This window comes from Coptis chinensis, chromosome 2, assembly GCF_015680905.1.
Source record: "Coptis chinensis isolate HL-2020 chromosome 2, ASM1568090v1, whole genome shotgun sequence".
NCBI classification, from domain to species: Eukaryota; Viridiplantae; Streptophyta; class Magnoliopsida; order Ranunculales; family Ranunculaceae; genus Coptis; species Coptis chinensis.
Genome location: NC_141457.1, coordinates 96,674,059 through 96,691,220, shown reverse-complemented (window position 1 = coordinate 96,691,220; position 17,162 = coordinate 96,674,059). Strand labels below are relative to the sequence as shown.

Sequence of the window (17,162 nt, the reverse complement as noted above, 5' to 3'; positions counted from 1 at the left end):
ACTGCCTCTTTGTATAGCATACGAGGACAACTGAGTACTGAATGAAACATACTAAACCTATTTACGACAAGCTCATATTCGTCCATGCAAGTACAACATACGAATTGATAATATTTCTCTAAATGACTTAATTGGTAATTGATACATATCCACCACATGTGAATGAGTGTACATATACATGACTATTTTCGTTTATTAGTACCAAAGATTGCGATTAGCGAGACCTGTCTTACAAGCTTCAGTTTTCATAGATTCTAGACATAGAAATTTGAAGAACGAGATTCCGACAATACATGCAGAAAGTATTTTCTATATCTTCTATCAGTACCTGACAGAATAATGCTTCTATTATGACATTTTATTATATAACATCAGATCAGTATTTCAGACACATGTCGCATTTTCCAATAGATGTAAGGACACGCTTCAAGAATGGATCAACAATATAACATTATAATGTGATCAAGGCACGGCATTGAGAGGTGAGGCAAGTGGAACAATGTATTGTAATCAATGTCTCAATATATATCAACAAGCTTGTAAGGACAACTTCATTTCCTTCTTTGTTGCTTGTCTTTTTCTGTTAATTGGTTTATTGTCGGTCAAATTAATACTAGAGGAGGTCAAAAAAAAAAATTACAATTTCTGCATCTTTCACGATAACCTTTAGCATAAAACACAGATCAAGCATTGGGGTAGTACTAAGTACAAAGCAGAGAAGATAAAATCAATCGAGTTCACTAACTATAATGGACAGAAGCTAACCTGATCCGAACATTTCCATGTGTATCTTGGATAAGGGGACGGTAATCTCCAAGGAAAAACTGCCACAAAAGATGAAAAGGGATTATAGCATACGGTAATCTCAAAGTTAAAACGGATATATGCATACTACTCATGCGCCAACTAAACATAAAATTTAATTTTAAAAAGTGAAGTTAAGAAATATTTTATCAAGGTTCAAGAAGTGAACCTACTCAATCGCTCGATCTGGTCATGTCAATCCTATTGTTAGTGGCAGTGAACATTAGCACGCCCCTTCTGGGGTTTTGCTCACCGACCATTGCATTAAATTGCTGGTGACGGAAAGCTATACATCACCACTTAAGCTTTGAACTTTATTGGCTCTCATCCTCTTTTATACTATAGATTCCTTTGTATTGGATAGGCAATTGCTTAGAAAAGTCAGCTGTCTTCTGCCAGGAAAGTAGGCTTCTTACGCGTTCTTTCTGAAGTAAGCGAAACCTCATATAGTTGAGTTTCGAACTTAACTCTAGTATGACTTATTGAAAATAGGATGCGAACTAATTTTGATATGAAAAGCCCGAGGAAACAAAGTAAGATTTTATATTCCGGGATCGACTTAGCTTTAGACCCGTCCGATTAGACCCTGGCTTAGCTGACTTACTACAAAGTAGTGCACTTCTGTTCTTATCTTAGCTGAAAAGCAGAGATTCACTTTATTCCTAAACCGTAAAAGATGAGTGATATATGTCTAACTAAACTACAAAGAGGAGTTATGAACCACACAACCAAATATTCAGCAGTCAGTGAGGTTGTGCTGAACACTATCCTAAAACCAATGGCTTTCCGAGATCAGCAGCCTAGCGACAAACTGCGTTGAACTAGGACCAACAGGTTGTCAATTATTATTGTATTGAACTAGTTTGTTAGGACCTAAACATTTAGATAACTTCACAAGTCCAAAAAATCAAATTACGAAAACATTTAGCTAGACTTTAGCCTTGTACAAACTCACTTGTTATGTACTGCCATTAATTTAAATTGGTAGGCAAGGAACCTAGAGAACAATGCACAACTAGACATGTTCTTGCATAGAATCAAACCACCAAAACATGCCAAATGTGCAACCTGAGAATGACACTAAAGAAAAATGACACAACAGTTGCATGATATTACCAATTCATGAGCAATTCTGGCTGAACCTTTTCTTCCAGATCTCTGTTGTGCTACCGCTGCCTCTCTAGAACGTTTTCCATTTACTCGTCGAGTTTTTGCTTCTTCAGTGGATTCATCATCTACAAACTTTTCAGTGGATTCATAGTGTGTACTGACACTACAAAGGTTAGAACAGATTTCACTTCTACTTCTCAATGGAAAGTTCCTCGAACCTCCAAAAAGTTGGTTAACTAGAAAACACTTTTAGACTCAAATGTTAATGATTAGAATTGAATCATATTTCTTGGTGTCTATTAGAAAATCAACATCCCTTCAAAGGTTCAAAAAAACATTAAAATAACTTGAGACATAATTAAGAAAGAAGATCGAGGAGGGAAAAAAAGAGATTCTCTCTTATGGGTCTATTCGACATATTTCCTTGAAAGTTAGTGCGAAGATGTGTTTCTCCAAAACCAGTTTCATTTAGGACTGTCAAAGTAGAGACCAAGTTTGTACTCAAAGACACAAATCTTGGATTGATTTTGTTCAGACAATTGCAAAGGTAAATATTAAGGAGTTTGACTCGGATTACATACTCTTGGATTTTGTGAATAACAAAGCTGTCACTTGCCTCCCATTGTTCATGTACGTCCTCTACAAACTGTAAAGATTCAATGCAACCCGTAAACACAGGAATGTATAAGTAATAACGGAACAATATCTTATCAAATAAAAACACTGCCCAACATTGCCTTCTCAACAACAAGCGAAATAAACTGTGATATTTTCTCGTTCTTTTCTTTTTGAAAAAAAATGACTTGCCACGAAAGGCATAATGGTTGTACAGGCAGCTAAAAGTTTTAAGTAAATCTAAACATAGAAAGGAAAAGTCGCAAACTAAATAGAAATTATTAAGTTGCAAATACCTCCTGACTCTTTGTTACAACGGGTTCACTAATTCCTCTTAAACACTTGACCACAGGATGACCATTCAGCTAAGAACATAGACAGATTAGTTTCATAGAATTGTCTACCCAGAAAATACAGAAAAAGATCTTGCTCTGTCCTACTCCAAGTCCAAGTGTCTCTTTATACGATCGACTTCAAACATCAAAATTGGTACACAAAATATAATAGGTTCAAAAAGAGAATATCTTTAATTAGTTTAACTCTTTCGAGTAGTAGTTGCTTACCCAAATAAATAACTAGAAACAATACAATTAATTAACCGAACCATCATTCATTACATCAATCGAGAACAAAATTAAGATTTTGATACTAATTATATTCCGTACTTCCCATAGTGTTTTGCATAATTATTGTGGACCTAATTTAGTTGTTTAGAACCTACCACGATCGCACATACCCATGTGCCGATCGTACAATGCCCGTACGCCTCCCTCATATAATGGGAACTACTCCGTTAGCCATATTCTAGTGGGACATCAGCCTTGAATATGGCTGCACGGAAGCCCAGACTATGTGAGTCCAAAAAGAGCCTCAACTGGCTAACAAGTGCACACCTCAACGCTTCTAATAAAGACGGAGAAAATATAATCAATCTGCCACACAAGGGCTAACAATAAACTTCCACTTCTTCTGGGCATCGCCACAAAGGCACTTAGTTCATTACCTTGCAGAAGTGGAAGGCCCTACTCCTCAGGACATCGGCACTAAGACATTTAGTTTCCTTTCGGAGGGGTAAAATAAACATCAAGGAGTTCTGGTAGTTATAACCTAATCAGACTATGTATACACCTTTCATTTTTGTCCTTATCCACGTAACAAAGTTTCAAATCAATAACAATACGATATTTCAAGCAAATCTCAACATATAATAATCAAGCTTAAGATCATGCATTCTAAGCAAATATCATTATGTCAAGAATATGAATTTCAGCCACAATTTAAAATAATAATCAAATAGACATTGTATTATATAGGAAAATATTCATCAATCAATCGGTTAAGTATATTTATAATAACCAAGATTAAAACCATGTTTAACCACACTCTACTAAAACAGTCCTAATTTTCTCTATATAAGTTGGATTGACACAAATCCAAAGGGGTCAGAAACTACACTCCAATCTCTACAATGTTTGTTCATACCCAAAAACCTAATTCCCACTCAGAAATTCACTTGACCTGATTGTAAACCGAAGGTTATCAGGAAAAATCCTGATTGACCTTTCTTCACTAAAACTATCGTAACTTCCTTTGTATAACTTGGATTAGTACAATGTAAATTGGGTTTGAAACATAATTAAATTACCTACAACTAACGTTTAGACCATGAAAACAGGTTCTTAACAGAAAATTCACAGAACGCGACCAAACACAGAACTTGGTCAGAAAAATCCTGACGGACCTCTCTGTATTAAAACAGTCTTAACTTACTGTGTAGATATTGAAACGAGGTGAATCCAACTGTATTGGAAAAAAGACTTGCAGATCTAAAAATCTTATTCAAGCCCCAAGACCTCATTCCCAAGCATGATTTTTCAGGACTCTTCTGAACCGACCCCAGAAAACTAAACCAAGAAAACTACTGCTTACATACTATATTATCAATTCATCTTCCTACACATATATGTTATGACGAATAGAAAAGCATCATAAGATAAAAATAAATCATACACATAGTTAATATAAACAAATTACTAAGTACTCACTAGTTTCACGCAAGAAGAATCAAATGAGGGGTTGTTCTTCACGAGTAACAACAATATCCTCGGTCCTAAGCAAGGCTCTCTCACAAGCGTTTCTCTCCTAGCTTCTTCTTACCTCACTCTTCTTCTCCTTCTCCCCCACAATGTTAGCAATAAAGTATAAATATATTTCAATCTATTTATTTCTAGATTATTTCCTAACCATTTAAAATAAATAACCATGTGATAAAAATTGGGGATGTTACAACAACAATTCAAGAGCTTAAGACATATAATGTTTAATCATCTTAAGACATATAATGTTTAATCATGTTTAATCATCTTTAAGACATATAAGACTGGTCAAAGAAATGGTACTGCATGGACAAATCTTAGTTTATATGGTAATTTCAAAGTAATATTCATCGAACAACTCGAAGATAAGAAAAATCGGTAAATATGCATCAAATGCACTGTTAGGGTGCTAACACAAGTAATGTACCCGAGGGATTTTGGGTACACAACTTCAAGAATAAAAATAAGTCTAGTTTTAGATATGCATTAATACCAGCGCAGACCATATTCAATAGCAAAAATCAAGATTTTAAGAAATCAATAATCTAGTATTATATATACCCCGAGGCTTAAAATGCAGTCCCTCTAAAGCCGACATTCTTCAAATGAGAACTTTGGTAGCTTCAAGGGCCTCTTTCATGCTGCATCCGGAGGCAATAACGGCACGCACAATGGCACCTCGCTGAAGATCCAGCTAATGGTGTTGTCCTGCATAGTCCATGGCAGCCATACCAAAGATACCGAGGCGGTCCATGGCCATGGCGGCGGCACCGAAAGAAGAAGCGAGCACCGGCAAGGAAGAACACCCGAAGAACAAGCACCAAGAGTCCATGGCGGCAGCAATGACACCCGGCCAAGAAGGAGTTATAGATAACAACTAATCTATCAAAACTAGAATCTTAGTAAGGTACATCTAGATAACACTGTGCTTGTTATAAGGAGTTATAGCGACACCAGAAGAAAGAAGTTGATACTGTCTTAATAGATTTGAATGTTTTAACTTGCATACCCCCGGTTTTCTGGAACAACAAAAAAGGAAACCACAAGATGAGAAGCTTTCCCTTACAACAGAGGACAAGGAAATGTTTCCTAGAAACAACATCTATAACAATTATGTTTTTCTAACGCATGAACTCAATAGTCACCAAAATGGCAGCTAGCTTAGTTGGTAAAGTCACGGGCCTAACTAATCATCCACGCACCAATAAAGACCTAGAGATACTCACCAAAGAAAATTACACGGTTAAATATCAAATCGAAAAGAAACAAAGAATTAAGAATCCTGAATGCTATATAACAGAGCCTCAAAATAGCAGCGCCAACATTTTAAGTTAACTATAAATATTATGGTAGTGGTAGTCCATCGATCCGAATCCAAAAAATATAATGATGAAGTTATTTTTTTTTTAACCGGTGAAGGTTAAATTAATAAATTGTAATAGATCAAATGTAATGATGAAGTTATGAAGACATGATGAATTATATTAATACCATTTTACATATTGAAGTTAACAAAGATAAGATATGAGGAAGTTAAAGAAAATATACCATTACTATGAAGAAAGAAGTTATATACCTTAATATACCTTATTTGTATCATACCCACATGAACCTGCAAATCAATTAACAAATGATTAGTAGATAACCATTTGTACATCTAATGTCATCTATTTTATCAAAATATTCCAAATATAGCCAAAAAAACTTCCACTTCAAAGATTTGCTTTTAGATCGGACTAAGGTCATTAGGGGACCACGAGGGTGGGAGACTCTTGTAATAGGGAGTTATTTCTTTGTTCTTTTGTTTTCTTTCTACGTAGTCATACTGATACAATTGAGGTACTCGCTCACTAGTTGTACTTGATGTACTTTTGCACCCCATTCTAATAAAGTTTACTTATTAAAAAAAAAAATGCACAGAAACCATAAATTTTCACAATTGAGATTTTGGAATTTTGGAATTTTTAAAAGCCTGACCATGTTTTAGATACCAAACAGACACATTTTAAATTTGAACAGCAAAGCTTCTGGACTTCATGCATTAAATCTGGGCAGTCTAACAACACGACCACTCATTCCTTCAAAGTGAAACTGAACTAAAAGTGCAATGCAAATTTCTATATTATATAAAGACCACTAAAAAGCAAATCAGCTCGCAAGCTTGTATTATCGGTTTCGATATCTAAGAAAAGTATCTTTGAAAAGTATCTTTAACATTCAATTATTATTCTTACAAAACCCATGACAATTTTAATTAGGTCGGATAATAAAATCATGCCAACAGTACAATCACATCAAAATACTACAACAAAAAACATAAGCTTTTACATTTTAAGGAGTGGAATGAAGAAACCCTGGACAATGTTAAAAACACAATAAATCCAAAAATTTAAGAAATTGAGCCAATTAAAAAAAAAAAACACAACCCTAGATTGAAAATTGAGGTTCAACAATTGAGGCACTTAAAAAAAACGAAGATTGATGAAAGAGAGAGAGGGAGAGAGTGGGTTACCAAAACTTGAAGGGGAGAGAGAGATGTACCGACTCTTGTCGATTTTGAGAGAGATTTGAAGCTTACGTACTGTCAAACCACTACCACCAAAGATTTACTGTCAGAGCCCTCCCACAAAAGCCTCACTTTCTTCTTATACTAGGGTTAGGGTTAGTGAAAGAAAGAAAGAAATATTGGGCGGGGTAATCAATTATTAGTGAAATATTGGGCGGGCAAAAAACAAGGGCAATAAAATCATCTACGACGGTCACCAAAACTGGAAGAGCACAAAATGTCTCGTCTCTAATTTGGGACGAATGCTTGTGTCCTTTAGTCACCCCAAGTCAACCTAAAACCCAACTACGACGGGGTCAAACAATTTAAGACGGTAGCTAGTGTTCCTAATTTGAGACGGGTTATATAGTCCCAAAAGTGTGTCCTAATTCTTAAATTCTGGTGTAGTGCCACTTCGGGTTATGCTTTTATGCTCGGAGGTGGAATTATTACTTGGTGTAGTCAGAAGCAAAAATGTGTTTCTTTGTTTACAATGGAGTCAGAGTATGTTGCTTGCTCAGCTGCAATCCAAGAAGCTGTTTGGCTAAGGAAATTCTTGATACACTTAGATATCACAGCTCATGCAGAGGATGCAGTATTACTTTATAGTGATAGCACTGCAGCTCTGGCATTTGCAAAGGATCCTAAGTATCATGGGAAGGCCAAACACATAGAGACTCGTTTTCACTACATTCGAGATAAGGTTGCAACAGGAGAAGTGGTCTTGAAACATATCTCCATGCTTAACATGTTAGCTGATCCCATGACTAAACCTATTGCACGAGATGCGTTTAAATCTCATGTTAGGAGTATGGGACTTCGTAGGATTTGATATGTTTGGACATCTTTTATGTAATTGACATTGTTTATGATATATTTCATTAATTCATATTTTTTGGAATATTCTTTTAATTACACATTCTTGATTTGATTTTTGTCACCGGGCATGAATCGACCTACTCACATGGGTGATTCACCTTGGTGCTTGGAGAGAGCGAGCAAGATGAGACATCTATATTCTTGGCGCTAGATGAGCGAAAAGAATATTTTTAAATTTTTTGAATGTTGCCTTAGTTAGAACTAAGATGATACCTTATAAAATAAAGGTCGAACATAAAATTTATCCACAATTTTATGGAGCCTGTAGTTAAGCCGAAAATGAGTGTTTTTCTTAACAGGCGCTAGAGAGTGATTTGGATAAAACTCAAGTTAGGCGCTTGTTTAGCGACTAGACTAAGATTCGTATGGTGTTACAGTTTTGCAAGTGACATACCCATTTTTATGGGATAACACCATAGCATACATAACATATTGTATGTGCTTTGCCGACCAATAGTGAGAATAATGAATGAATCCCTTCTTCATTGTTATGTGAGCCACTGGGATAATTGAAACTTTTTCCCATAGTATGCCTTTCTTAACCTAAGGTTATGTCATGAAGAGAATATTTGGTGACGCTATTTTAGTGTGCTTCCTAAGTAAGACGAGATTTACCGTATTACGGGGCATTTCTAGGAAAGCGACTAAATATAATTGAAATGGCATGAATGTTTAGGGAAGACTTTTTGATATTACATCTATTTTGTGACTCATAGCGGGCCCGCGACCATATTTTAATATGTCATGAGTACAAAACAAGGAGGGGATGTAGCACTGCTTTAAACGAGGGATTAAGAGTGCTGATTCCAGTGTAATCAACAATGTCTAAGGCATATACGAGATGCTTCTGGGTGATGCATTTTTATTAGTTGGGTGAAAACTTAATAATATCGCTCCGGTTGCTCTTTGTTCTTCTCGTGAGGTCGCACACCTTATTCCCTATATGCAAAGATGAGTAATAGAGATATTGAGATTTGCCCTATGTGGGCGAGTGGGATGTAAGTGGGTTCGACCACTTAGGTCTGCCCACATGGATCAAGGATCCATCCCCTATTTAAGCTACTCCCTGGATCGTAGGATCGTAGTCCTACTGGATAGAATATACACTAGATAGAATATAATCTATCATGAATCTCTTGTTGCGCAAGAGTCGTGGGAGTTAGCTATATGCTTGGTTGGTTTTATATACCTTACGAAGGTATTAGAAAAACAACAAGCAGAAGGAAAAAGAAAACAATTCTCGACTCTCTTCTTTCTCCACTCACCAAAGGGGTGGGCTTAAGGTGTGGATACAAAGGGGATTGATTCTAGTAACAATCCTTCTCAAGAGACAAGGCTAGTAACAACTCACAAGGTTATTATTCTTTGACTTCGGGTTTCTTCCGCTGGACAAGAGGTATGTTCTATAACTCGAATAACATGTTAATGTATTACTTACACGTATAATTTCGCTCAGTTGATATCGTTAACCTTTAGGCAGGTTACCATATCAGTATATATCATATTAAAAGTGCCAGTGTGAAAACCCACTTTGTATTGATTAAAGGTTCTTAAGTGGAGGTCAGCTGAGACCTCTGATGCTGCTGCATTTGGAAATCTCCAACTTGATTAAAGTTATTGATGGCAACACATTGAATTAGGCCAAACACAAGATCAAGTTGGTATCAACTTAGTGAAGTGTGAGAAGACTGTGAAGAGGTTGGATGAAACATCATCAAGACATCAAGTGGTGAGAGTATGAGACATTGTGGTGGCTTTGGATATTATTGTCCACAATTCAGAATACGCCTTAGCACAAACCACAAGTATGGCAGACCAGTAACTACAACGTAACTTAGGCGCTTAGCAGGGTTCTTTGAATACGTCTTTTCCAAGAGCAGATCCATTTGCATTCACGTTTGCAATCATACTTCCGAAGTTCAAATTACAAATTTAAGGTTAGTAAAGAAACCGAGTTACTTAAAATCAGTCTCATAAAAATTGATGTGTTATAAAAATCAATGGTGTCCAGTTTGGGATGGAGACAGGGAGTCATTTAAAGGAGTCAGAATTGACTATTGAGTTATGGATGCAACAGGAGATGATGTGGTCATTGGCAATAGTTCAACATTTTTATTAGTCTTCAGCCAACTTCAGCATTGTGATCTTCGCTTTTATCATCGAGAGTACAAGCAAGCACTTAACTCTTCTATAACTATAAGAATGTAAGATGAGGTCATATGGTACAAGAAGTCCATCCATTTCCACGCTCCAGAAAAGGTTAAGTTCATCTCTGAGATAGAGATTGTCTGTATGATTGTATATAAATTAAAACAGACTTGTAACGATAATTGTTTTGTTTTCCCTGTAATGATGTGGATATATCAATTAGAGTTTGTAATCTCGTATTGCATCCGAAGAAGTATCAAACTATGGTTAGGAATTAGGATTGGACCAGGAAAACCTTATGTAATAAGATCTCAATGTCGGATATCTACTCGACTACTTCAGAGCAAAAGTCATAAATCCAAACGGACAGGCAATCCACTTCCTCTTGGAATTTGGATACTGTCTTCATCCTTCAGAGTTCACACTATATAGTTTATTCATCTCTTCTTTTTGTTTCCAATGCAAGATTACAAACAGGTGAAACAGCAGGTAGAAAAGTTATGGAGCAGAATAAGGGTATTATGTATGATGAGGAGTTTGCACCTATTAAGTATCCAAAGCAAGTCCTAAAAACTTCAAAACTAGTTAAAGGTGGTGAAACTGGACAGATCAGGCCAAAAAAGGTGACATTCAGGTACAACGATTCCGACACAACAGATTCATCAAGCGACGAGGACATAAAGTTTGCAAGCAGAGTTAAAACAATCAACCTGAAGCTAGAAGACCAAGAAGAAAAATTGAATGCTAAATCGTGCAGTGAGAAGAAGAACAACAAAGCGAAAGAATTCAAAGGTGTGAGGCAGCGAAGTTTAGGACGTTGGGCCGCAGAGATACGCGATGGGGATAAAATAGTATGGCTAGGCACATACAATACAGCTGAAGAAGCCGCAATTGCGTACGACGATGCTGCTGTTAGGTTGAGAGGCCCTAATGCAGTTACAAATTTCCCCACCCTCACATTGGGTAGCAGTACAGGTTGGGCGAGGTAGTTACCCCTTACACATACAAGAAGCATACGCATGTTAGCAAAAAAACTCATCTTTATCTAATTTTGTCTCCAGTATTAGTGAAAAACGTTTGCTAATTCATATTAAGTCTTAGCCCACGTGTTGAATTCAAACATCTATATATTATTGTTGCATGAAACAGTTATTTTGGTCCGCTTGACATTTAGTTAAACTTCTGCTGTGGTATAATGGTATTTGCTTTTGTCATGAACAATGTCATTCTGCTGTGTTTGCCTTGGGGCTAGTCAGCTATGTTGTAACCATTGCAAAAGTATCTCATTGGTAGATTAGTTCATACTTTTGATTTTGACTTCCAGTCCAACGTGGACATGTGGTCATATACTCGTATAGTACAACTGTACAAAGAGTCCAATTTCTTTCTGTGCAAGAAGACCCGAGTATATTTCGCCACTGTCTATTTATCAGTTCAAAAATTCAAACAAACTTGTTCAATTCTTTTTCTTTCCATGATTTCCACCAAACCCCAGCTAGAAAAATACATTTCTTTTCCATGCAGAAATGGTATAGAGCAAAAGAAATGCATTCTCTATGATGAGAAGTTGAAACCTATCATGAAATACTCGGAACAGGTTCTCAAATCTTCAAAACTAGTCAACAGTGGTCAAATTGGAAGAAATATCAAGCATAAAGTAGTGAGATTCAGCTGCACTGATGCCAACGCAACTGATTCATCTAGTGATTCCGAAGAAGAATTTGAAAGGAGAGTTAAAACATACGTCAGCGAAATAAACTTTAAAGAAAAAGGCAAACAACCCAAAAAACCAGTGGGTGAGAAGAAAATGAAGACTTCAAAATACATAGGTGTGAGTAAGAGGAGATGGGGTACTTGGGCTGCAGAAATACGTGATTTGGCTCAAGGTAAACGATTCTGGCTAGGCACATTCGCTACAGCTGAAGAAGCAGCAATAGCCTACGACAATGCTGCTATAAGGTTAAGAGGTTCTAAGGCAGTCACCAATTTCCCATTCCCAACCCAAACATTGGACATAGGTAATCCCCAAAGTCCTCAAAAAATTCCCCACCCCAACATTGGACAAAAGTACCGGACGGAGATTGGGTTCGTTAATTCTAGCATATAGTGTATGTAACGAATACACAAACTCTTTTGTATTTTGAAACTAATAGCGAATGAAAAAAACAAACGTTTTGCAATGATTGTTAGATTAAAGTTTAATACAATGTAGTGCCCACATGGAGCAAATGTGAGCGTGAAAGCATTAACACATATGCAACGATGAGTACTGTTTTTTTTTTATCCCAGATTTGTAACTGTGTTACCACCATTTTTTTTAAATAGATGGACACATGACTTAAATCTGGTTTTACAAAAAAATTATCAAAACTAAGAATAATAATGTATCAGATCGAGACAAGAGAGAATTCGTTATGAAAAAGAAGAACCCACTCAGTCAGATGATCGAATGTTTATTTTGCTGGTCTTAACAAGCATTGCCTATCATAGCGTACACAGAGCCGTGTCATTGACACGGTTTGGGTTACGCATCCTGACACCTCTAATCCAGCTTTATTTTCTTCTAATTAAACTACATAAAATGTTCAAAAACTATGACAGAAAATATTAAAAAATGAAAAGGGTTAATATTTGTGTGAGAGACGAAGATTAGGGATTGAAAAAGGGGCTGAAGGTGATATATAGACATATAGATGTGTGTTTTGAAGCGATTTAGGGTTTTGCCGAAATGACAAGTTTATCCTCAGCGTGACACCTTTTTCAGTCAACTAGTCAAGCCAAGTCTTGGGCTTTTCCCTCGGCCTGACCCACAACTATTAAGCCCAATAAACTTTTGGGCGACAGACTTGGCGATTGTTGCATTCTAAGCCCAAGAAACTTTTGGGCACAACCTTGGTGAGTGGTGACCGTAAAACTGCGCGGAAATGTACCGAGGGCTTTGCTTTTCTGGGTTTCCACCTTGAGCCGAAATTGGGCACTTGTAAGGCACGAGTGGCACAAGTATGGACGAGGAACCGAGTTGTGTGGGGGTGGAGGGGAAGGCATTGCTGAGATTTCATGAATCAACATTGATTTGTATAGTCCAAAAGTTCGATGCTATGATTTACTTTGAAGAAAAATGTAAAGCGTCCATAGAATGAATTCTACTAACGGCTTAATACAGTACTTGGAAAGTTAGAAACAGAAAATTGTGTCTATTGGACATTTTGAAGAAAATTGATCCCTAAACCTTGAACACAGTACATTGAATTACTTTCAATTTCCCAAATTAATTTCCAAAACTACATTACTTTTTTGTCATTGGAGCCAAAAATTAATTACCCAATCTTTACTACATCTCTAAATTAGCCTTTTTTTTAATCTCTAAATTAGCCTTTTTTTTTATAATGAAATCTCTAAATTTGCTAAAAATGAGCAAAATTAGGAAGTCCAACAAAAACCAATCTGAAACATAAATGCATTGCCTATTCTAGCCGTAAAGAACAAATTTTACACACGGTTATCCAAGGTCAAAACAGTAATCTCGTCCAGATACAGGTTACTTGGTCCATTTTTCCAACGTGTATAAATACCACCCCAGTGAAACGATGCAAATCATGAAAAAAAGAGTGGGAAAAGAGTGTGTGTCGCTTCAAAGCAAAGAGAGAAAACTATTTATTTCGGTTTCCTAATCCAAAAGCTTTTGAGAGAGAGGTTTACTTGAATAAGATTGGTGTCTGTTAGTTCGTCAAATCTAGCCATCTAGGCAACGAAACTCTGATTCTTCAGGTGATAATTCGTTTTAATGTTTACTACTGTTTTCTCGTTTGTTGCATGTCTCGAGTTTTATGTTGATCTGACAGTTTTTAGGAAATAAGACCATATGTATTATTTTCTCGTATTTTTCTTATGAAATAATCTTGAGGTTGACGGATTTCATAAAAAAGCCACGTGAGTTCTTCATTAGATTTTAGTACTAATTGATAGGATTTTTAGTAGAGGGATTTTTTGTTATGTTGGATAGTGGATGCTATGCTGTTTACTTATATAGACATTAGGGAAGATAACATTTGGTTTTTGGAGTTGTAAGATCTTAAATTTGTAGGGTTTTGTAAATTTGGTGGTTTAATTTTTCTATTTACGTATTCACGTCGTTAGCAGAACAACGTGTTTGTGATTTTGTACTGCTTTGGACCCTAACATTTGCGATTTTACGTAATTAGTTTCAAGCTTTATGTAATTGATAGTGGAAAAGGAATGTACTATTGGTTTGCTAGGTCTGTCCAACTCCATTTTGCTTTTATTAGTTATTACGAATGGAAAAAAAAAAAAAACTTGTCTATTGAGATTTGAAATTTTCTTGTATCCATCATCTTCCAATATGTGTCTGAATGTGGTGTGTGTTTGTTTTTGACTTTTTAGGAAGTTGAACTTCGAAGCATTCTGAAAAGGAAGCAAATGGCTTTTCCAGCGAATAATGGTGATGCTCAAGGACAGGTAACTGAAGCAACTGCTGATGATCAGAGATTCTTGGCGAATTTTATAACAGGGAACTATTTGGGGCCTGATGTGTTATCTGATGTTCCAAGGCGATCAATCTTGCAGAGGGTAGAGGAAGGTCTGCCACAATATGAGTGCACTGATTTGGGCTCTTCGTTTCTTCTTCTTCACCAAATGGAGTGCTTGTATGGATTTATCTTGAAAAATGCTCGTCCAAGTGCACTCCTTAAAGATACCCCTCTCCAACAGTATTTTAACAACAAGCTTCACTTTCCAAAGTCTGGTTTAGTTAATGATGTGAGACAGTTTCGACATTTCTTCCCAGCTGAGCGACACGCACAAGAAATACGTGGACGAAACTCTAAAATGTTCCAGGGAATCGTCCTAATTGACAATCCAGATACTTCACACATCAAACCTGATGCTTTCAAGAGGTTCAAGTTACTTAGCGGTCGAAATGAAGTTAAGATAGATAAGGAGGAGTTTGAAAGCTACTGCCTCACCAAACAAATTGTCAGAGATGAAAAGAACAGGAAACGGCGTAAGGACCATGCTAATGCAAATGCGATTTGTTGGTCGGAGCCACTGCAAATAATGCGGCCTGTTAATGTAGCTCCTTTGTCTATTTGCTATCCAGATATTACTAACTGGGCTGACACTAGGAAAGTCGATGAGTTGGATGGCCCCTCTCCAATGAGGCCACCAACACATACGGTGCATCAAGGTTCTCCTGATACTGGGAAAGCCACTGATATGGGAGGTATACACACCACAAAAGTGGAACCAGATGTTCCTGAGGCGGCACATACTGGGAAAGCCATTGAGTCGGATATCCCCTCTGCAATGAGACCCCCCTCTCAAATGAGGCCAAGGCATAACTCAATGGTTTATCCTGGTTTTCCTGATGGCACGGCGGATATTGGGATACCCATTTCTGTAGCTCCTTTGTCTACATGCTACCCAGATAATTGGGCGCATGTTGGGAAGGCCGAGAATGGCCCCTCCAAAATGAGGCCACCAAAGCATAGGGTTGATCTAGATTTTCCTGATTGGGTTTATACTGGGAAAGCCACTGATAGGGGTGGCGTACACACCAGAAAAGTGGATCCAAGTTTTCCTGAGTGGGCAGAAACTCGGAAAGCCAATGAGTTGTATCACCCCTACTACACAATGAGGCCCCCGTCTAAAATGAGGCCAATGCATAACTCAAAGGTTGATCCAAGTTTTCCTGCTGGCTCAGCAGGTAGTGGGAAACCCAATGAGTTGAATGCCCCCTCCACATTGAGGCCAATGCAAACTTCAAAGGCAGATCCATCTTTTCCTGATTGGGCGGATACCAGGAAAGACACTGATATGGGTAGCCCCTCCACAGTGAGGCTGATGAATGCCTCAAAGCACAGGCTGGATTCAGGTTTTCCCAAGACATATGCAGAGAAAACCACCAATATAAGTGACTCCTCCACAACAAGGTTAACACATCGCTCAATGGTACTTGATTCGGTTTGTACCTTGGCACCATCTATTGTCTATAGTGGAACGGCAAGAGAATGGAGAATTGGACCATCTATTGGTCAACTTGACATCGGCATAAGTGATGACGCTTATTTTTTCCGAGTCTCTCTACCTGGGGTGGAGAAGGATGCAGGTTAGTACGATTGTTATCCACTTATTTTTCTCCTCCACTTAATTATGCTTATTTTATTTTTATTTTTTCTAAGGAAGTTTATTCAATTCGTTTCTCCACGCCTCCACATCCCTGAATATATACGATATCATTACTTGATTTATATGTCCATATTATGGTTTCTTTTATTGTTAAGTTGACAAGTACGTAATTTTTCATATAGCAGGTAAATTGAGTTGTGAAGTTGAGCGCTGTGGAAAGATCAATCTAAAGGGCTTCACAAAGACAGGTGAACAATTCATCCTCAGACGTTCACGTCTCTTCAAGATGAAGACTAAGAGTTTAGCCCCTCGCGGGGAATTCACAATTTCATTTGATCTGCCTGGGCAGGTTGATCCCAGATCTTTTGAATGTGAATTCAAAGATGATGGTTTGTTTGAGGCTGTGGTATTGAAACATAACTGATCAATAAACATTGAGTTGGCTTATGAATTTTCTTTACAGATTGTACTTGTCAGAAGGCCTTGAGGTCTAAACTTCTTACTTTCAAGTTTCAAGGGATTGGATGGGGTTTAAATTAATGAAATGCATTTCTTTTGATATTTGTCTAGGCAAAACTTTCCATGTTTGATGGTTCCCATATGTACAGTTTTCTTAAGAATACTGATGATCGGGTCATGTGGTTGAAGTGCATATGGAGGATTTCTTCATCCGATAAATATATATGTTACTGATTAGAAACAAAAAAAAAAAAAATTCTCTTGCAACTTCCCACCAGTAGATTTTCAACTTTTGGAATTCGAGGGCAATTCCCTAATTGAGGTTGGTTTACCAATAATACAAACTACTACTGAAAATTCTG

The 17,162-nt window shown here is 37.1% G+C and overlaps 2 protein-coding genes across 3 annotated transcripts; both read left to right on the top strand.

Moving 5' to 3' along the window:
* The first annotated feature begins 10,697 nt into the window (after positions 1-10,697).
* LOC147519350 (uncharacterized) lies at positions 10,698-12,304 on the top strand. Its single transcript, XM_086594120.1, has 2 exons — positions 10,698-11,182; positions 11,722-12,304. The coding sequence occupies exons 1-2, from the start codon at positions 10,698-10,700 to the stop codon at positions 12,302-12,304; spliced, it is 1,068 nt and encodes a 355-aa protein (XP_086450246.1).
* A 2,302-nt stretch (positions 12,305-14,606) lies between these two features.
* Positions 14,607-16,900, top strand: LOC147519349 (increased DNA methylation 3-like). Of its 2 annotated transcripts, none has more exons than XM_086594854.1 (2): positions 14,607-16,321; positions 16,527-16,900. In XM_086594854.1, exons 1-2 carry the CDS (start codon positions 14,635-14,637, stop codon positions 16,763-16,765), a joined length of 1,926 nt encoding a protein of 641 aa, XP_086450980.1. In that variant the 5' UTR covers positions 14,607-14,634; the 3' UTR covers positions 16,766-16,900. The 2 variants fall into 2 exon arrangements, with proteins under 2 accessions (XP_086450980.1, XP_086450978.1); XM_086594852.1 differs by having other exon boundaries at positions 16,524-16,900.
* Positions 16,901-17,162: the final 262 nt, after the last annotated feature.

Excerpts from the sequence above, each read along its gene's own strand:
- LOC147519349 (XM_086594852.1), top strand. The coding sequence starts at position 14,635 with ATGGCTTTTCCAGCGAATAATGGTGATGCTCAAGGACAGGTAACTGAA. Across the intron at positions 16,322-16,523 it reads TGGGGTGGAGAAGGATGCAG|CAGGTAAATTGAGTTGTGAA; the intron begins GTTAGTACGATT and ends TTTTTCATATAG.
- LOC147519350 (XM_086594120.1), top strand. The coding sequence starts at position 10,698 with ATGGAGCAGAATAAGGGTATTATGTATGATGAGGAGTTTGCACCTATT. Across the intron at positions 11,183-11,721 it reads AGCAGTACAGGTTGGGCGAG|AAATGGTATAGAGCAAAAGA; the intron begins GTAGTTACCCCT and ends TTTTCCATGCAG.